Below are 22,063 nucleotides of genomic sequence, written 5' to 3' on the forward strand. Positions count from 1 at the left end.
CATTTATGTAGAACTTCAACTTGAAATATTCTTACATGAATTTGAAGAAATAAACTAGAAAACTATGTACAGTCAACGCAGCTCGACTAATACATCATGAACCAAATCTCCTTACAACTGATGCAAGTTTGAGTGACAGGTGTCAGATGGCCCTCCCTTGCCCTTAATTACTATTGGACAGATGCCCATCTCCTGCCCCTTAATACTAATGTTATTGGGTCAAATCGAAACATAAACAAAATTTGGTGGTGGTTGAGAGCACTTGTCAAATTACCAATCTAGCCAGTGTGGGGAAAGTTCACTTTCTACATGAACTAGTTCAAAGTTCAGTTCACAAATTTTAAAATGAACTTCAGTTCATTTTAACGTTCAGTTAAAGTTCAGTTAAACGTTCATAATTCAAAATTTTATTAAATTAAGTTCACAGTTCCTAAAAATGAACTAGTTCATAGTTCTTTTTTTCAATATGCTGCTGTGAGCTATTATTTTTTTCCGGTATTTTGAACATTGAGCCTCCTTTGTGGTTTGTCTAGGATGAAATAGATTGGTTGAATCAAATATCGTAGCGAAATACAGTTTCTATCATGTCTTATTGCACATTTAGCGCATTTTGTAAATCCCATTGATTTCTGTTGGAAGACTCTTTGCTCGTTGTTGTAGTCTTTTCGCTCGGTTCTAGCCCTACTGTTGGGATAGAGAACCGAGCAAAAAGACTACAACCAAACGTAAACAGCCCCCCTTTCCGTTTCCGGCAAACAAGCAATGATTCTAGGAGGTATTCGAGTCTGCTGAGCTATGAGCCAGAGAGCTAACGTTATGGATTGTACATATTTATAATTCGAAATTCGTCTCAGCCTTTATACCACAGATACTCTAGGGTCTATAGCATATAACCGCATTGTCTGATTACAGTTTAATTCATTTTTCACAATTTAACAGCTCTCGTTTTGAAGAATAATCACAGCGCTATTAGTTTCAATGGGAATTGCGACGGTCTATACTTTCAACATAAAGTGTACATATTTATAATTTGAAATTCGTCCCAGCCTTTATACGACAGATACTATAGGGTCTATGGCATATAATCACATTTTCTGATTACAGTTTAATGTAACAGTAAACTGACAACACCGCAACTGCTCATTAACCACACGGATATAACCATGGCAACCGGTCAAACAACACAGCGTGCTGCGCGCGCATCCGCCGTGTTGATAAACAAATAACCCCCCTATTGAATGAAGTTAAACCGAGTGAGCGTGCCGTTCACCGACCCCAGGATGAATGAGTTCACAGTAACGTTCATCAGGCAGTAATACAGTACGTTCAGTTCACGTTCGCCCAAAATATGAACGATCGTTCATGAACGCGTTCAGGCACAGCACTGAATCTAGCTAGGACCACCATTGATTGGCCAAACCTGCTGTTCCCACGACCCAACGTCATGACATTTCTAATTGCTTAAGCTTTTATTTTGTAGAGAAAAACAAAGATGCAAAGGGAAAAATGTATGTAAGTAAAAGTATACATTTCATTGAGGAAATGTAGCTGAGTAAGAGAGGAAGTTGCTAGAAATGTAAATACTCAAGTGAAGTACCAATCCCGAAAAAACGAATGAAGTACAGTCAAAAAGTATTTCTACGTTACTATACACCACTGTATACATGTGTAATCATGACATATGATACATTGATATGATTAAGGTATAAAAGTATAGTGCAGTGTAACAGTGATATAGAAAAAAATATCTTATGTGAACAAGAATTGTATTTATAATACAATTAATATTGAAGAAAACAGCAGTTTCAGAATCATCTTCTAAATTAGGTTAATATTGAACATGCAAAAAAATTGACACTGCAAATGATCTTTTAGTTGTTAATTATCCATCATAAAACTTGATTTTTATACAAAGCATTTGATTATTATAAACCTTTATCAATGGTGCTATATACATGACAGCCCTCTAGGGGTCACTACAGAGCAATGTGCACGGGCAAAGTCAGGCTTAGAAATACTCAACTCTTACAGATGGTAAAGTTGCAGTCTTTGATTTGTGTTTTAGAATAGAAAACAAGTTTAATTTCAAATTAAAAATCACCATAATTTCCACTTTTAAGTTAGGCCTTGATACAATATTAAGCTATAGAGCTATGCAAAAAAAACAAGCGATAACATTGTTTGGTACACGGCTGTCCTTACCTACTCTAAGGGGAGGGTCACATTCACCCAATTTGAAAACCCCTGGACTAGAACATAATGCGACTACACGTCAATGTTTACAAAATGGAAAATGACCCCACCTAGTGGTAAGGGCACATTATCGTCTGCCTGACAGAAGAAATCAAAGAAATACATAGGGGTATTCTTTCTGAACAATATCCCTAACAGAAACACAATGTAAACAAGCATCTGTTCTGGAGGTAGTTCATGAAGCATCTAATCCAGTAAGAATTGCAGTTTATATTGTAAGTGGGCGGAATGGTAAATAAAGTCATTGTTGAATTATACATGCAGTACCGCTTGTCGCCACACGAGTGAAGTGTCTACCCTTAAATGAGCGCTGTTCAGCGCAACTAACATTGGAAATAAATGTGTGTTCTGATTGTATGCTGTATGTCAGATTGACATGATGATTTAATATGATTGATATGTTATCAGTTTTATATAACACAGTATATGATGACCATGATAAAATGCATATGATTAGATATCATTTTACTGACAATGAAAGATATTGGCAAATGGTTATCACAACGAAAATACGTTGAGGTTGCTTTCTAAAAGCTGGAATAGACTTGCTGCTGGCAGCGCCCTCCTAAAGGTCAAATGTCACCAAATTGTTTGGGCATTATCAGAATAGGGTCATAAGACTATGAGCCAAGTTTGGTTTGGATACATGAAGGCCTTGCAGAGAAATGAGCTCACTTCCTGTTTGACGTCCCCCTGAGGTCAAAGCTCACCAAATTGTTTGGATGTCCCCAGAATGATGTCATGAGTCTATGTACCAAGTTTGGCTATGATATGTTAAAGAGATGCTTACTTCCTGTTTGGCGGCTTTGCGGTCAACTTTAATTGGCTGTCATTGGCTTGAATTTGAAAAAGCTGAAGGTCATATATGGCAAGTTTCATGATGATTGGACGTAATTTTGGTCTTGTGGATATTTACTATTGATTTTGACAACTTTCCACATGGCGGGCAAATTCTGATGTTGCCATGGGAAATAATTCATTAGATATGTGGGGAGGTCTGACAGTATCACCAGACATTGAAAATAGGTTTGAAATATACTCATGTGAAGAGAGAGGAGTTAAAACACATCTTCATTAATTACAGCGCCCCCTAGAGGTCAAAGGTCACCGAATTTAATGAGTGTCCCCATGATGACATCATGGGTCTATGTGAAAAGTTTGGTTATGATGTGTCAAAGGGCTGCTGAGAAATTGGCTTACTTCCTGTTTGGCGTCTTCGCGGTCGAATTTGATTGGCTGTAGCGGCCAAACGGTTTTGAATTTGAAAAGTCCATTCAATGTTTTTTGTCAAGCATGGCCTGAACATCATGTGTGCCAAGTTTAAAGAAGATTGGAAAACATTTCAAGGTTTTTGACATAAACCAAGATGGCGGAAAATCCATCATGGCGCAAAACGACGATATAGGGTGCGTTGAACTCGGCTTGGCCCAAGGAATCCAATGATTGTGAAAATTGGACGAATGGGTAAAAAGTTATAAACATGAATGCATATTCAACTGTGACCTGTTGGTGGCGCTAGAGATCATTAGATAGCGACCACAAATTTGGGTCATAGGATAATGGGACTGTCAGGGATAAGTGTGCTAAATTTCACATCTTTTCACAATGAAGTTCTATGGGCTGCCATAGACTACCATTGAAGGATAATAATAGGAAAATGTACGAAAACAATAGGTTGTCTCGCAGCTTCGCTGCTTGACCCTCAAATATAAATCCTCACCAGATGTACCCATTAACCAGATTAAGAATGTGTTTTACAATACACAAAAATGAACAAAGCTTGCAAGGGGAAATGTTTCCCTTTCCCACCAAATACAGACCTCGGATGTCTCTAGTATAATCCCCCCAGCATTTCTAAGCCTTTTACTGGTCTGGTCTCTCTCCAGGGGGTCCGTCCTCCACGGTGAGCCGTATATGCTCACCCATTGGGTGCTCCTGGGTCTCCAGGGCCTGCCGGAGCTTCTCCCAGAACAGGTTTGGGTGTGCGTCTGCTCGCGCCCAGCTCAGGTAGGTTTGTCTCTTCAGGAGCCTCCTCATGCGGTAGTATGGAGAAAGCTGCTGCATGGGAATGTCCTCCAGGAACAGCAGGATCAGCACGTCCTTCTGCTCGTCAAACAGACGGAAGCTGGGGTAATGGAACAGGGAGAGTTGTTTTTTAATATATGTGAGCTCTTTAACCTTTAGGTGAAGGTTGGCCTGGGTCATGACCATATGAAGACTTCCTTGTACCCCTGGGCACCCACCCCCACCCAGCAGCACACAAACCAGACCTATCTACATGGTTGTATTTGTCCTTGAGTAGAAATACTTTCTGACTATACTCAAGTACTTTACTTGGTTATGTTTTTTTACACATTTTCAACTTTCTATATTGTCCATGCATTGATGTAGCCAATCGTTTATCAGCAAGTCAGTTATTAGAAATAACCAGGTGGTGATGTGGTGTTTTAATCAGCCCCCTAAAGTGTGGTTCTTTTTCATTACACACGTGTGGGGGATAATTGGGTGACCTGCTCAAACAGGGTTAATGCAGGATTCTTTCCACAGACACCTCATGCACCATGGGCAGTCACTGAGACACATTGCGAGAAAATAAGTTACAGCATTAATGTTTTGGTCACTTGTCCAATCCTTATGCACTGTCTTATTGCCATACCATCTTTTCCCTTTAAAATGTTTGTACACGCCCAGTTGCCCATATGATATTGGTTAACATAACACCCTTAACATTCTCATGTCTTAGTTATACATGTTCCCTGGACCCTTATGTCTTTGATTTAATGGAGGTGAGTGATGTAGCTGGGGGCATGTTTCCACTGTTGAACCGGACTGCTTGTCTTATAGAGTGACAGATTCCCTACGGGTTCTACAGGCCTTAAAGTTGGTGTAAATATGCTTTGAGGGTTGTTAAGAGGAAGAGAGAGGAAAAAACAAGATTTTGAAGCAAGACTCTACTTCCTTTCACCCTACTTTCAGGCCAGTCAGGGCAAAGATACCCTGATTGGTCAGAAATAAGTGACGGGAGTGGCCTAAAATCTAGATTGGGCCACGCAGAGGCTTGTGTGGTGGACGCAAAACAACATTTCATTTCACTCAGTAATAGCTGCGCATTCCTAACTAATTACACCAAAATAAAAGCACTTGATTCTTACCTATAGCAGCTATTAATTAAGAAGGTTATATACACCAACTGGGTTTGCTGGTTGCAAACTTCTGGCTCGGTCGTTAGTGCGTTATAGCACGTCTGCAAGATGTGCCGACACAAACGTGTAATTTAGGCTTTGGTCCGTTGCACTTTACAGTTTGAGGGAAGATGTATGAGGGTCGTACAATATGACCACAAGTACACACGTGAACCTGATTTAATTAACGACCATATTCTGGTGATGCACGTAAACTCTGGGATCTTACCTGGCAACCTGGATCTCTCTGGAGCACCATTCACTCTCCAGGTAATCGCGACTGACCACACAGATGGTCTTCCGGCTGCCATAGATGGCGTCTGTAATGTTTTCCATGATGGGTTTACCTGAAAAGCATCGGTCAGTAAAAATACATTAGAATAATATTTGAAGTACCCTTCTCTGTACTTTCTCTTGGTCCACTCTCTCACTAGCCAAACTGATCTTAGTTGCCTAAGACCATTTGGCTAGTCAGTCATCTCAGGTCCAGCAATCTGACTGTTATAGCAGAGCTTCTTGGGTGAGACGGCACAGAGCCTGGGCCAGAAACCAACAACTGTGATGGGTGAGTTACGACATGCTTCCTCTTACGTTATGGTTATGATATTCTACCGAGTTTGTGTTGGTCAGCTACTAGCCTACAGATCCCCACCTCAAGAAACATGATTGGATGAAACAAATTAATCGAAAGAAAGGGAAACGCACCGTTCTGAGTTCTGTTTGTCATGAGACGTACAATATAAATAAAAAGACTGAATAGTGAGATTAGTGAGTCAGTCAACGCTAGCCAGCTTTGAGCTATTCAGTAGCTTACATGCTAACGCAGATGTACAACTGCTCTTTTTCACACTTTACTTCTTAGGCCAACAATACTGATTAAAAATGATAAAATATTAGTTTATGTAAGCAGATATAATAAAACCAGATTGCATTCATGTTATGAGGGAGTTTTAAGTGATTTTGCATCTCTGAGAATATTCCTGTCTGTTTCATTTGTGTGGCCCTTCCTCTGCGTTTTAGCTTGTCAGTTGTGCCCCTCATGCGGTCGCCTCTGTTTGACGCCATTCCATGGTGAGTCTCAAACACAACATCAACTGTTGTGCAAAACAGCCGTTTCCATTTATTTGATATTATAAGTATTTCTTTGACATTTTTTTATAGTCTTAATACCAGAGATGGGACAAAGTCACTGTTTTGGCAAGTCCCAAGTCTTAGCAGTCAAGTCCGAGTCGAGACCCAAGTCAAGACAAGGAAAGGCAAGTCGAGTCCAAGTCAAAGTCACACCAAAGCCAAGTCGAGTGCAAGTCCAAGGCCCAAACTTTTTCAAGTCTTGAACAAGTCATCATGTTTTTTTTACTTAATAATGTCATTATTAGGCTATTGATCATTAATTCAACATATCACTCTAATGTACAGTAATTTCTTATCGACACAGTTAAAATATGTTCATTGTCTCTGTCTTCAAATGTGTTATGATATGCGCATGCGCTGAAATCGTATGTTTTTAAAAGTAGCCCAAAAGGTGGGAAAACCGCCCAATCTGGCAACACTGCTGAACGTCCTCACCTCCAGCATCAACGTAAATCAATGAGACCAACTGAAACGAAGCCAATATGAAACTTTAACTGTGATTCTGAAGAAAGCATAAATGATATCAAAATTCAGTTTAGATATTATTGAAGATACGAGTGTGTAGATTTGTTATATTTTTTTAACGAAGGTAAATGGCTGAACAATGATTTAGTTACGATGTCTTAAATGTCAGAGGCTGGCCAGACGGCTTCAATGGGACCAACTCAAAACGCAGCTGATATGAAACTAAAACTGTTATTCTGAATGAAGTATAAACGATATCGAAATTTTGTTTTGATATTATTGAAGTGTAGATTTGTCTTCGCTCGCTGTTTTTTTTTCATCTTCACGGAAGTGAATGCGTCTTGGGTGTCTAGCCCTCTAGGCGGAAAATAGGTTAGATATCTAAAACAATAAATGTTTTTGACTCGAGACATGTCGAGTCATTACAAGTCAAAGCGGCTAAGTCCGAGTCAAGTATCAAGTCAATAGCAGTCAAGTCTAAGTCGAGTCGCAAGTTATGCGTAATTTTGTCAAGTGGAGTCTGAAGCCATCAAAATCATGACTCGAGTCCAAGTCATGTGACTCGAGTCCACATCTCTGCTTAATACTAAACTCTTTGACATGTTCTTGCATTAACATTGAGGTAAAGATGTACCTACATTATTGTTTTTCATGTTAATAAGGCAAAATGTGCTATTTATATTATTTATCTATACAATTCATGATATTCTGTATATCAAAGATTTATTTTTGATTTACAGAATATTATCTAGTCTTATTTTGCAACGTACCATTGCGTATAGCTTTCTAGTTTTATATTGCATGTTTGTACGTTCTTGCCTAATTATCTATGTATAGGTCACAAGTTTAAGAGACAGACAAAAAAGATTGATGCACAAAATATTAAACCTACTAACAAACTAAGCTAATGCAGAAACTGTTTCTGTTAATACAAACAAAACATACAAGGATTCTCTGTATTGTGACTCGTCACTATGTGACTACATGATTATCTTTATTTTGAAACTGCTCCTGTAAGGAACTATACCAATTATAAAAGATACAGCAATAGCAGCCTTGCAATGAATAAAAGTAGTTAAAATCAAGGGCGTAGGAACCGGGGAGGAAGGAGGGGACGTGTCCCTTCCAATAATGGAGACAGGCGCATTTGTCCCACCCAAAAATTATACCGCGAGGAGAAAAATATTTAATTTTATTTTGAAAGCGCAACAAGACGTCTTGTCACCGCTTCTTATTCTACAAAACTGGATGATTGGACATGCAATTAAAGAATTGATTTGATATTAATCAGTTCATTACTGCCATTCAATATGTGTTTTCCTTTACATTTACAAATGTTTATTTTTATTAAAATAAAATATATTTCTGAGACTTCCGGTTTGACGAGCCAGGCGATGGCAGCTTAGAGAACGTGCTCCCGACAATTGAAGTCAAAGTAACCCACTTCAACCCGAATATTGAAAGAAAAATAGTTTATAATTTGATTTAAGTTAGTGGGTCTTGAGAATGCCTAAAGGGAAAAATAAAAAGTCAATGCAGGCGGAGATACTCGACGGCGACGGAGCTAGCCAAACTTCCTCGCCTAGCAGCGTAATGGAGGACGATGATGGCACGCATACACGCCTCGAAGTGGATCGAAGAGAGACCGGAGATCTTGGCCTCATACTCAAAGAGCTGAGAGAGTTCAGAAAAGACAACAATCAGCAGCTGAAAGAAATTCGGGAAGAAATTAACAAAACCAATACTAGGATCGAAGAAGCGGAGAGACGGATTGTTGCGACTGAAACACGGTTACAAGTGGCGGAGGATACCGTGCAGGAGCTGCTACACCTTCAGATACACCTGGACGCTAAGCTGACTGATTTAGAGAGCCGCTCCAGAAGAGAAAACATCAGAATCCACGGCGTTAAAGAGGGAGCGGAGGAAAATTCCCCTTCGATGGCGGTGTATGTGGAGCGCTTGCTGCGGGAGGGACTGGAGCTGCCGGCTGAACTTGAACTACGAGTGGAAAGAGCTCACCGCTCCTTGATGCCGAAGCCGCCCGGGGAAGCCCCGCCGAGGTCCATCGTTGTAAAGATGGCGAGCTACAGGATGAAAGACGAGCTGCTGAGAACGGCCTGGCAAAAGCGAGGATTTCAACACCTCGGAAAAAGAGTCAATCTGGATCACGACTACGCGCCTGATGTATTGAAAAAGCGAAGGGAATATGCCGAAGCAAAAGCGGTACTGAAGGAGAAGAAAATCCGATTCCAGACGCCGTTTCCCGCCAGGTTCAGGGTCTTCTACCAGGAGGGAGTTGTGATGTACGGCTCGGCGGAGGAGGCGACGGAGGATATGGCGAAGAGGGGGCTCCCGGTGTCGGCAATTAAACACCCGAACTCGCTTTTGGAGCGGATCCAGCGGTTCACGTGGCGCACCGTTAAGAGACCAGGGAATCGGGACAGAGCTGGCAAGGCTTTGGACTTTAGGGAAAAGCTACAGGCTTTTAGACGCCAGGACTCGGGTGACTAAGTTAACTGAAAACTGAGAGTCTAGTCTGACTAAGTTAACTGAAAACTGAGAGTCTATATACTAGAATATATCGGGTGAGTCTGGTGAATCGATATTCTCTTTCTTCTTTTTCTCCGAAGACTCCCAGCAGAGGGAGGAATTAGGACTGTTAACACGTCCTGCTTATTAAAGACGCATTGTACGGGCTAAACAACTACGATTATAACGTAAACGTCGGGGGGATTTTTCTTTATGTTGCCGGAACAGAGACACCATGCATGAAGGCCCTCTCCCACCTGATAGGGGGGAGGCTTTACCTCAGAGCCCTCTTACCATCAGGGCTTCATCAGGGTCAATATTAAGACCCCACAGTTGGAAGTCTTATTTTCTGTCTTTATTGTTCTTATTGTGTTCTGTGTGTTGTGGCAGTTTTTGCTGCCGTTTTTCGCTGCTGTTCTTTGCAGCCTGTGGGGTATAACCTGTGATTCTTTTTGTCACATATGGACACTTATGGTGGTGTGCTTTCGGTTTATTTCATTTATCTTTTTTACCCTTATTGTACATTGAATGCAATCAGTTAAAATAGCAACTTATAATGTGAATGGCCTTGTCAATCCCATTAAGAGGAGTAAGATTTTAACTAAACTAAAAAGAGAGAGAGTTGAGGTGGCGTTTTTACAGGAAACACATCTTTCGGATACAGAACATGCTAAATTAAAACGCTTGGGCTTCAAGCATCAGTACTCATCATCATATAAGGCTGGGCATAGAAGGGGGGTGGCGATATTGTTTTCCAATAATACTAGTTTCGAACCCATTTTTGAGAAAAAGGATACAGAGGGAAGATTTATTTTCGTGAGGGGAAATTTGGGGGGCTCATTGGTCACTCTATTAAACATTTACGCTCCTCCTAACTCTGACTGGAAGTTTTTTAAACTGATATTTGATTTGATAACAGCGGAGACACATGGGGTTCTAATCTGCGGGGGGGATCTCAACATTAGACTAAATCCCAAACTGGACTCCTCGAATACACATACAGCCCAGCCCAAATTGATAAACAAAAAAATCAATATGGCTTTGAAAGAAATCGGGTTAATTGATATCTGGAGAGAATTGAATCCTTCAAAGAGAGACTACACTTTTTTTTCAAATCCACACTTGGCATATTCAAGGATTGATTATTTTCTTACTTTTGCTAAGGATCTATACAGGGTTGGTGGCTGCGACGTGGGGAGAATGGACCTTTCAGACCATAGCCCCATTTATTTAAAATTTAATCTTGAACAGTATCGGAGGGACACCTTATGGAGATTGAACACTTGTGTACTGAATCAGATGAAGGAACAAATCAAGAAGGATTTTGCTGAATACTTGGAACAGAACGATAATGGTGAAGTTTCCCCTCCAATATTATGGGATGCATGTAAAGCTGTGCTTCGGGGGAAAATAATTGGCTACAGCGCTCACATAAAGAGAGTAAGGCAGAAAGAGTTAGTTCAGTTGGAGGCGGAATTAAAACAATTAGAACAAAATCATAAAGATACAAATGATCAGAAAATTAGAGAGCTACTTAGGAAGAAAAAGAACGAAATAGATGAGATCTATACAAAAAATATACAAAAAAAGTTAATTTTTACAAAACAGAAATATTATGAAGGGGGCGGAAAAGCCAGTAAATTATTAGCTTATAGGCTGAAAAAACAACAAGCAGAGAATTCAATTCATAAAATAAAAAATCCTATCACTAATTCTATGCATTACAAATTAAAAGAAATACAAGATTGTTTTGAAAAATATTATAAAAAACTATACTCCCAACCTCAAATTGATGGAGAGAAGATGGAAGATTTCTTTCAGAAGATTAATCTGCCTAAATTGAATGGTGAACAAAGTAGGAACCTTGCAGCTAAAATAACAGAGAAAGAAATTTGTTCAGCCATATCACACCTTAAACCAAATAAGGCTCCAGGTCCGGACGGGTTCCCTTCCGAATGGTACAGAGCCATGGAGGGTTCTTTGCTCCCTGTGTTGCAGTCCACCTTTAACTGGGTTCTTAAAGAGAACAGTATACCCCCCTCTTGGAGGGAGGCAGTTATATCCCTGATTCCGAAGGAGGGGAAAGATAAGTCTGAATGTGGTAATTATAGACCAGTAAGCGTGTTAAACCAGGATTATAAAATTTTTACCCATATACTAACCAAACGAATAGAGGGATTATTACCACAAATTATTAGCCTTGACCAGACAGGTTTTATTTGTGAAAGACAAACTCAAGATAGTATCAGAAGGACACTACATGTAATTAACCGTATAACAGAATATAATTTAGAAGCAGTATTAGTGGGGCTAGATGCAGAAAAAGCTTTTGATTGTGTAAATTGGTCTTTTTTGTATAGAGTTCTGGACAAATTTGGATTTCATAGCACCTTTATTAAAACAATACGAGCTCTCTATGATGGCCCAAGGGCGAGAATTAAAATAAATGGGGCTGTCTCTAGCCCCTTTTCATTAGAACGAGGAACAAGACAGGGCTGCCCAATTAGCCCCCTCCTGTTTGCAATCTTTATCGAGCCCCTGAGCCAGTGGATCAGTCAGGACGACAATATTAAAGGAATCGATATGAATGGGGGAGAACAAATTATTTCGTTATACGCTGATGATGTATCTTCTCTGGATATAAGCTGAATGTTCCAAAAACACAAATTCTCGGTTTCAATTACAACCCCTCTGTAAATGTGAAAAATAAGTACAATTTGAAATGGGATTCGGTTTCAATTAGATACTTGGGGGTAAACATTCCAATAGATTTGACAAAATTGTTCTCACTTAACTACCTCCCCCTGAACAAAAAGATTAGGGAAGACATAAGGAGATGGGACCTTATACCCTTTCTTAATTTCGGACCACGCGTGGAATCAGTCAAAATGGTTATTTTGCCGAGATTGCTCTATCTCTTTCAGTCCCTTCCACTGGATATATCGGACCAACAATTTCAGGAGTGGGACAAGCATATTTCGAGGTTCATTTGGCAGGGACGAAGGCCAAGAATTAGATACCAGACTTTACAATTGGCAAAAAACAAGGGCGGGGTTGCTCTCCCATGCTTAAAAGATTACTATACTGCTGCTCAATTGCGGCCATTAATATGTTGGTGCAACCCGGAATACTGCGCTAGGTGGAAGGAGATTGAAAGTGCTATATCGGATGAATTTCCAATCCAGGCTGCAATTGGGGATAAGCGCTTATTGAATAATTTAAAGGAATTGGGAAACCCATGGATATGTTTGTCACTAAAGATGTGGAACAAGGTAATAGCGCAAAATAACCTGAAGGAGGCGGTTAAGGTCTTGAGATGGTGCGCATTTGATCCAGATTTTTTGCCTAAAAATTGGGACGCAAGATTTAAGAGATGGGGGTCGCAAGGTTTAACAGCGTATTGCACATTTTTGCATAAGGGGACCATGAATAGTTTTCAAAATCTGAAGGGGCAGTTTGGCTTGGATAAGGATGATTTTTACAGATTCCTTCAGGTCCGGCATTATATTGACCAGATACAGAAGGGGTGTACACAAGTGGGATAATATTCTGTTGAAAGTGTTTATAGACGCTTATTCCACTGGATCTAACCAAAAACTTATCTCAAGATTTTACAAGGGGTTACAACAAACAAAATGTAGTTCACTGTATGTAAAACAAAAATGGGAACATGAAGGAAACCTTGTTCTAAAGGACGAAGATTGGGAGAACCTATGTGAGATACAGTGGAAAACTTCCAGCTCAACTGTATGGCGAGAGTTTTGCTGGAAAAACCTTATAAGGTTCTTCATCACTCCAGCTCAAAAGAGGCACTACACAAATTCTTCGGCATGCTGGCGACAGTGTGGGTGCCTCGTAGCAAATCATTTCCACATATTTTGGTCCTGTGCATCATTGATTCCATTTTGGCGGGAGGTTTATAAAGTTATGCAAAGCATTTTTCAGACAGACGTTCAATTTAAATTTGAGTCTTTATATTTGGGTGCCTTAACATCAGAAAATGTTTCTTCAAATGTCAAATATTTATTTCGGATCCTAAGTGCTGCTAGTAGAAAAGCTATTACTAGAAGGTGGTTAAAACCAGGAAAACCTACTGTGGAGGAATGGATTGACATTATCTATGATATTTTTAAGATGGAAAGGATTACTTTTGCTTTGAGACTGCAACAGGGAACTTTTTTGAAAAGATGGGAAAGATGGATAACTTATATCACACCAATACGACCATCATTTGTCTAAAGTAGAGTGTTGTGGACTATTTACATATTTGGACGGTTTAGTGAGAAGTATATATGTATTGTTTCTGACTGTAATGAATGGACCTGGAAAATCTTAATAAAAAAAAAAATAAAAAAAAAAAATAAAAAAAATAAAAATAAAATAAATTTCTGAATATCTTGCAGTGTAGTTAATTCATGACCTATTTCTGTTCAAACCATTGACAGATCTGCCTGGTTTCCGATATGTGTCCCCCCCAAAGTTAAACTCATTGCTACGCCCCTGGTTCAAATACACCATGTTGAAAAGGCTCAAACTTGCAATTGAACGCCCTGTACAGCGCCACATTACATTAATTGTATTTGACATGTAGAACAGGACGGATATAATCAGTGGGCATTAGACAAAGTTCAAAGCCAAGATTTATTGATTCAAAGCCAAGATTGAAAATATATATATTTTTCAATGGATACCTGAGATGCAGAGAGGCAAGAATTTAAGGATGATGAACTGGAGTAAGAGAGGGTGGAAGGAGGGATGGGTAGGGTTAGGTTAGGGTTCATTTGTGCTTAGAGTTTTCTTTTTTTTGTGCCTTCGAAATTAAGGACCAGTCGATGGACCATTTAACCACAATGCAATTCCTGGTCCTTCCAATGTTGGAATACCATTTTAAATTTGATCAGTTATGTTGATGTGGTTTCATTTACTCAAGCATAATAAACATTTTTGCTTATGAAACGGTAATAAACAACATGAAGATGTATTGTTTTCTGTTACATAACGTAACACAGACTCCCATTACCTTTACTGTACACGGACCATTTATGCTTATTGAAGTCACCAAACGAAGGCTCATTCTGAGTCAGGAAAAAATCTCCTACCCTGTTTATGATCATCTAATAACATCCACTGACATGAACGATATATGAAAAAGTGTAGGCTAGCATGTATGCTAATGGAGGTGCAGAGGATGTTCAGTGTAGAGCTCCTCACCTGGCTGGAAGTCTCGGTGGTGCAGACACAGTCTCCAGCCCTGCTCGTCCTCCAGCTTGGGCAGCAGCTCCCCCAGCACCCAGCCCTCGTCGTTTGCGTTGTAGGAGATGAAGGCGTCGTACTCATGAACACGCTTGTCCTTGTTCTTCGAGTTGTAGAGGAACGCCAGCATGAGGTAGTACGCGTAGACCAGATGCCATTGCAGGAAATGGTGGGTGAAGGAGACTGCTAAGGTCATGATAACCGCGCATGCCGTTGAAATATAACAGATGAAGTCTGTGTCTACTGTACAAGAACGGACGTCAATCTGCAACAGTTTTCTACCTTTAAGGTTTGGTGGGTAGCTGCATTCAAAGTTGTATGCATTAAACACTTGTGTTTGCTTGTTGGTGATTACCCATTGGAGGAACCACGCGTTGTCACAGTTACAGGTGAAGCCATTACCCTGCATATCCAGGTCAGTTAGTGCCGGCAGAGACAGCATCACTGGCTCTCTAATCACAGAAAAGATATTATACCCCACCTGCAACAACTCCAGCTCTGTGAGGTTAGCATGGAGCAGAAAATCTAGAGACCTCAGGTTTGTCATTGAAATGTAAAGACTTTTTAGTTTTTGAATTGGGGAAAACAAATTGTCAGGAATGTCTGTTAAAAAAAAAAAATTTTTAGACAAATGAAGCTCATTCAAATTAGGAGTATAGTTGAAGGTTTGTGGGTGCACGGATCTAAGATGGTTACTTTGCATATAGAGTGTTGAGAGATTTTTCAGGCCTTGCAGAAAGTTTTGAGGGAAGTTGGACCACTTATGAGGTCTGCTTTGAGCTGAAATAAACAAAGTATCTAGCTGTGAAAGCTCAGCAAATGGTGGAAACGGAATAGGCTCTACCGATGCATATTTAATTTGATTGCTCTGCAAATTCAATGTCTTTAAAGCTTTCAAATCACCTAAAGTAGCACTTGTAATTTCAGCTATTTTATTTGATTCAAGATTAAGATTTGTAAGACTGGTCAGTCCAAAAAAAGTCCCATCATTAAGTTGTTCTAATTTATTCCCTTTTAATGTCAAAGTCTGGAGGGAATTAAGAGCTTTAAATTCTCCATGATCTAGAACAGTGAGTTTATTGTTTAACAAAGAAAGAGTTTTAAGATTTGGCGTGTTTTTTTTGAAGGCACCGTTTAATTTATCAATGCTGCTGTTTTGCAACATTAATTTATTTAAATTGACCAAATCTTTGAAAACACAATCCTTGAGAGCCAAGAGAGGATTATTGTATAGATAGAGAACTCTGAGATGGGTCATATTGGCAAAATCATCACAGCCAAGAGCATTGATGTTATTGCAGCTGAGATCCAGTTTTGTGATTTGAGTTTTCCTTACAGCATAAGGGACCGATGTGAGACAGTTAGACTCTATGATTAAAGTGTTCAGCTGCCTAAGAGATTGAAACGAATTGTTAGAGATTTCAGTTATCTCATTCATCCCCAAGTCCAATATTTTCAGATAAGTACACGAGTGCAGCATGTCTGATGTTATAACTTTGATGCCGTTATTTCGGATTTCCAAAGAGCTCAGCTTTGGGATTTTGCAGGAAACGTTGATGAGAACCTGCAAGTTGTTATTTATATGGTTTAACTGCAGATGCCTCAGTGAGGAGGAGGAGTTAAATGTCTTTAGCACTTCCTGCAGTATCGAGGAGCGAACCCCACTGATATCTAGTCTAAACACACTGCTAAGGTACGATGTGTCTTTCACCTCCCAGACGATACCATTCTTTATACCATCCTTAAGGTTCAACGTTTTGAGTTTGGGAAAGATACCTGCAGTGAGCCTAAAGTACATAATCTCATTCTGAGACAAATCAAGTGTAATGAGTTCTGTAGACTTATTTGACAGCTCCCATGAATGAAAAGTGGACATTTTGTTTGCTGGAATGTACAGGTTTTGTAAATGTGGTGTATGTTGTAAGAAGAAGTTTGTTAAGTGACACAGTTTGTTATGGCCTAGGTCCAAAATCCTAAGCTTGCTCATAGACTTGAAAGAGGCCGGTGCTACTGTTTGGATCTGATTGTAAGTCAGATACAATTCTATGAGATTGACTAAGCCATCAAACATACCCTCCTGTAGCTTAGAAAGGCTATTGTTGTTTAACTTTAACACCTTCAGAGAGATTTGAACCACAAAAGTGGCAGATTCAATCTTGGAGATCCTGTTGCTTGTCATTTCCAAGCACAACAGATTTGGTACATTTTCCAAATCTGTTTTATTTAGTGTAGAAATGTTGTTTCCAGACAGGTCTATACTTGTGACTCTTGCTGGAATGTCCTTTGGAAATACTTTAAAACTGTTCTTCCGACAGATGACCTGTGTGTTCTGTGTGACCGTGCAGTCCTTCAGCGCATAACTAGCTGTTGGAAAAACAAAACTGTTTAAAAATAGATATAATATTCCAAATGAACAAAAACTGATTCCCCTTAACGGCATCGCAATTTTCGTTTTCATTCCAACACACAAAGCAGTTTGTTGATGTTGGTAATTTCCAATACAATGGATCTCCAGTCCTAGCAAGTGGATCTTTGGTTTTGTTCGTTCATTTATTTCCGTCGAGGAATCCCTCAGGTTAAATCCGCCAAACCTAAAAGACAAACAACATGTCAAACAGACACACAAAGATACACAGACAGCGGCCATTACAATCTGCTATCAAAACACTGGAATTGAAGCATAGCATCCTCATGAAGGAGAAACCCTTTTTATTTCAGGCTAAGCATTGCTGGCCTTAAACCAATTTGAACATGAGGAGGTGATGTACCTGTTGCTCCTGTCGGGTTGCTTACATTTAGTCCCAGTTATTGTTATAGTTAGTGCCGACAGGGCAAACCGGACACCGACGCGGAGGTGTCTTGCTTCGCCCTGAAGGGGCTTATTTTCGATAATGACCGGTGACGTTCTATACATTGTCCCTTACTTATTACACGGCCACTTGCCAAAATGAAAAAATAACACAGTGCACACCGTGTGTCTTTTTACAATTTGTTACCAGAATCTGTAGTGTTGATCAGCAGAGAAATAGTCTGCCAAAGACGTTGACGTCGCTTAGCAACCGAGTACGCTGGGGTTGACAAGTTACCGGACTACTTGAGGAGTGATACCAAAGACATCATTAGAGGTAAAAAGTCCTTTATTCTCCTTGGCAGCGGTCAAATACACTTAGCAACGGTGAATTATCAAATATAATTCACAGCCGGAAGTTGTGAAGGGCCCATGGGAGTGAACGGAGCGTTCCACGGCATTGAGAAGACCCGTGTAATACCTTTCCGAGTAGAACATTCTCTACTTCTGTAACCGACATTCTGCATGTATGTCACTCAGATGTCTTGTCATTACGAAAGATGTCTTTCTCTGTTGGAGTTGTGTTATTTTATGTCATCTAAGTATCATTCTCACTATTAACAATCTGTGCCGCTTTTCTGAGTACGTGTCTGTTTTGCTTCACTCTTATCTTTTATCCTTGAAGATAACAGATAACTTGGATAGACTTTTCACTTCCGGGTCGTGGTCTGCCCCTTGAACAAACTGTAAATATGCTGAAGGCATCTGAATAAAATAAGATTTCTCTGAGTAATAATGCCTTGTGTCCCATTGATTCAGCTCGCTGCTTTGCATACAGGGTATCCTGAACCAGAGCACTTAACCACATCGGAGGACAAATCGAGAAAGCATAAGTTAATAGGCCTTCTTTACCTTCTACATACATATTTAGTCAGCTAGCATGCCTACTTGATATATTTATTCAGGCAGTAAGATTACCTAATTTATCCCAAGGGACTTTCAGGTGAGGCTGAGAACAATCCAAGCATGGAATTAATATTGGCACAATTCCAAAACATGACGTGTTGCACAACCAAGCTTTTACTGTACGTTCACACCAAAAGCTATAAAGCGTTTCGAGCGATAAACACCCATTCACTTTCTATTAGACATGTGCAATAAAGCGATAGGAGCGATAAAACGTTTGAGTGATAGCTTTAAAGCTGTAAAGCTGTAAATGAGGGTTGAAAAACAGCTCAACTCTATGCAAATGAGCTAGTATCGTTTCGGCTGTAAATGACCGCCAGCCAATCGGAATGTAGATGTCTCTCGCCGTCGTTAGTCCTAAGAAACATACATGAGAAAGTTCCTATTTCCTAACAAACAATTTTGTTCCTTCATCATGGTGCGCGAAAGAATAATTGCTGCTGTTGCAGGCCGTCGTATATTGAACGACGCAAGCATGTTCATTTACAGGGACAGGAATAAAAAGGCAAAGGCGTGGGACGTTGTGGCCAAAGAAGTTGGGTTGCTAAAATGTCCAGGTTTCCACCAACCACTATGAAATGTCCCCTTTTGTCCGCGATTATATAGCCAACATGACTCTTATTATCAGGGTGCGATTTGTGAAAAAACCAGAGGGGGGGATAATTTTGAGAAACACTTTAAAATGTTTCAAAATGAAGACGGACCCTGTGTATTTTGGTTGTTAATTATTACGATGTAATGGTGAAAATACTTTGGGTGGGGGGGATAATTTTTATCCCCACCGAGGATAAAAATAATTCAGCAGAGGGTAGGACGTGTAAACCAGAGGGGGGGATAATCCCCACCATCCCCACCGGCAAATCGCACCCTGCTTATTATATAGAATATATATATATATATTGTGGCGACCACGGGTGTGGGCGCCATGTTCCGGAGCCGTGGGGATTCTGGGAATTGGGGTTGTCAGTTGACAAAAGGGGTTTTGTTAATTTATTCTGTTAGGTTAAGTGGGGTTAACGGGTTTGGGGTCTTTATTGGTTGTGTGTTAATTGTGTGTTCCATTGTTGTGTGATGTGTAGTGTGATCGGGACCATTAGTGAGAGTGTTGTGTGTGTTGGTCAGGTGTCCCGTGTTTCTGTTATGTTCGTGGTTGTTAATAAAGGCAGTCCGTAGTCGTGCGGTGTGTGGGGCACGGAACTGCATAATTGTTCAACCTGGGCTCCCGTCTTGTCCTTCTCGCGACAATATATATTTAGAACATAATTTGAGCGCTAGAATGCTCATTTCACAGCGGGAACGCTTGTTTATAGCGGAAATTCAAATCATTTTCTCTCCATTCTACCGATCTAACCGAGCTCAAATGTCCCGGTTTCCACCAACCACTGTGAAACCTCCCCTTTTGTCCGCGATTACATAGCCAACGTGGTCTTATTATAGCCCGATCAGTAACTCAAAAACACAGAAAGAATAAAGCATCCAGCATATGATTCCAACAATGTATGAAACAGGGATGGTCGCACAGAGGAATGCTGATGGAAACCAGCGAACGAGCGCTGGGCGGAGATGTTCGTGCATTTCAGAAGCAGGGAGATGCCGCACGAAAATCTATTTCTAATTTGTCAGTCTGTCGTGTGTCTGCCTGGCACAAATGCTCCCGTTAAGCGGATCTTTTTCGTAATAAACAATACTACACACACACACACACACACACACACACACACACACACACACACACACACACACACACACACACACACACACACACACACACACACACACACACACACACACACACACACACACACAGGCCCGCCGACAGGGGGGGACAAACGGGTACGTTGTCCCGGGCCCTGGACTGGCCCTGGAATGGGGGGGGCCCATAACTGGACCCCCATAGACCACAAGCTTGCAAAGAAGCTGGACTTCAATGACCTCATTGATGACTTTACCACCACAAAAGTCTGGCGCATGGCATTTCGCACCTAAATAGTTACACACAAAGTTAATGTTAAAATGTTCAAATAAATTGTTTGTTGAGTAATGAGTATTTTTTTGAATTTCCGTCATTTAAGGGTAGGGTAGGGTCTGAGAAAGTAGAGGTGTGTGTGGTTTTTTTTTTTGGGGGGGGGGGGGGGGGGGGGCATTGAGAGAATTTTGTCCCGGGCCCAGCCAAACCTGTCAGCGGCCCTGCACACACACACACACAATTAGACATATGATAGCAATCAAATAGGCTATAATCTAGCATGTAAGCAATCGCTTCTTTAATTAGTTATTCAGTGTTTCATGTATTTATCCTTATTCTTTTTCTATTGACCAAACTTGTGTTTTTGTGGCTCGGCATCAGCAGCAGCACTTGCCTCAACTACGAGCGTGTAGTAGGGAAGAAGAGAGCGATATGAACGATATGAGCTGTAAATATTTTTGACAGCGATGCGTTGTGTGCTAATCGGCGATTTTGCATCTTTTACAGCTTTTGGTGTGAACGTACGGTTAGAGAACAACAAAATTCTACTTTCTATGATTTTGATTTAATTTCAGAAAAAATAGCTCCTGTATAATCGTTAACTGGTTTGCTCTCTCCTCTCCAACGGTTTCTTTTAATGATGATTATGATGATGAAAATAAAAAGCATTTTCCTAACAAACTAACATAAAAGGCAACAATAAACACATGCTTGAAATGGTAATATGTTACTTTCCTTTTTGCAGAAAGATGATGTACTTGAGTTTTAGCTGTATTGTAGTGAAAGAAGTGGGTTCAATTAAGTTCAATACTTACTGTACATAATTCTATTATTAAAAAATAATAATATCCAAATTCCACAAAAGCAAATGTTCCTCAATCTGGTCTCTTTCCTGATGCGTCTGGCGAATCAAAAATAATGTGTTGTTGATCAAAGCTGGTTGGAAATGGTCTTTTGTTTGTGACCTATTAGGTTAACAAGGATGAAGGAAAAGGAAGTAGTCAAATGATGTAAGAAAAGGGGAATTGTATAAAGGGTACTGACACTATCTTTTTTTTCTAAATAAAATACCCTAAATGACACTGTCTATATGCAACCAGGATTCAACCCAATCACATCATCATCCTTGAAGTTTAAACACATTAATTTAAATTACTGATTAATCTGTTTATTCTAATTTGTTGTTTTGTTATGGACATTTTATTTATTAATGTTAAACATAACATAAAAACAGGCATTGTATGGAAATATCCACGGGTTCGATAATGGCCCCATGTCAATGGCCCACATGGGTTTCATGCAGGATTGAACTGGGTGTTAAGTTGGGTCTAAGTAGGCATCATACATAAATGTCAGGTGTGTGTGAAATCTGAACCTAAAAGCAGAGTAAAGTTCCAAAGATGTATTTAAAGCAGAGCATGGCTTCAGATCAAACAACAAAAATCGACCCCTGTTTCTCAGGAGGAAATGCAAGAACACAAAATGTTGCTGTTGACAAAAACAGGAACAAAAACCAAACAAAGTAAGAAT

General features: G+C 40.0%; 1 protein-coding gene across 1 annotated transcript; it reads right to left on the reverse strand.

The window, feature by feature from the left end:
- Positions 1-1,942: 1,942 nt before the first annotated feature.
- On the reverse strand, positions 1,943-21,462 carry LOC307084472 (uncharacterized protein). Its single transcript, XM_079748873.1, has 4 exons — positions 21,349-21,462; positions 14,772-17,404; positions 5,665-5,782; positions 1,943-4,378 (listed from the first exon to the last, which is right to left on the reverse strand). Exons 2-4 carry the CDS (start codon positions 17,269-17,271, stop codon positions 4,117-4,119), a joined length of 2,880 nt encoding a protein of 959 aa, XP_079604999.1. The 5' UTR covers positions 17,272-17,404; positions 21,349-21,462; the 3' UTR covers positions 1,943-4,116.
- Between the last annotated feature and the right edge of the window lie 601 nt (positions 21,463-22,063).

This window comes from Pollachius pollachius (assembly GCF_949987615.1).
Source record: "Pollachius pollachius genome assembly, chromosome: 13".
Classification (NCBI taxonomy): domain Eukaryota; kingdom Metazoa; phylum Chordata; class Actinopteri; order Gadiformes; family Gadidae; genus Pollachius; species Pollachius pollachius.

What these genes read in the sequence shown, in the direction of transcription:
- LOC307084472 (XM_079748873.1), bottom strand. Translation starts at nt 17,271, where the DNA reads ATGAAAACGAAAATTGCGATGCCGTTAAGGGGAATCAGTTTTTGTTCA. An exon ending in CCACCGAGACTTCCAGCCAG is followed by an intron (nt 5,783 to 14,771) that starts GTGAGGAGCTCT and finishes GATGCTTTTCAG; the next exon opens with GTAAACCCATCATGGAAAAC. An exon ending in AGAGAGATCCAGGTTGCCAG is followed by an intron (nt 4,379 to 5,664) that starts GTAAGATCCCAG and finishes CCATTACCCCAG; the next exon opens with CTTCCGTCTGTTTGACGAGC.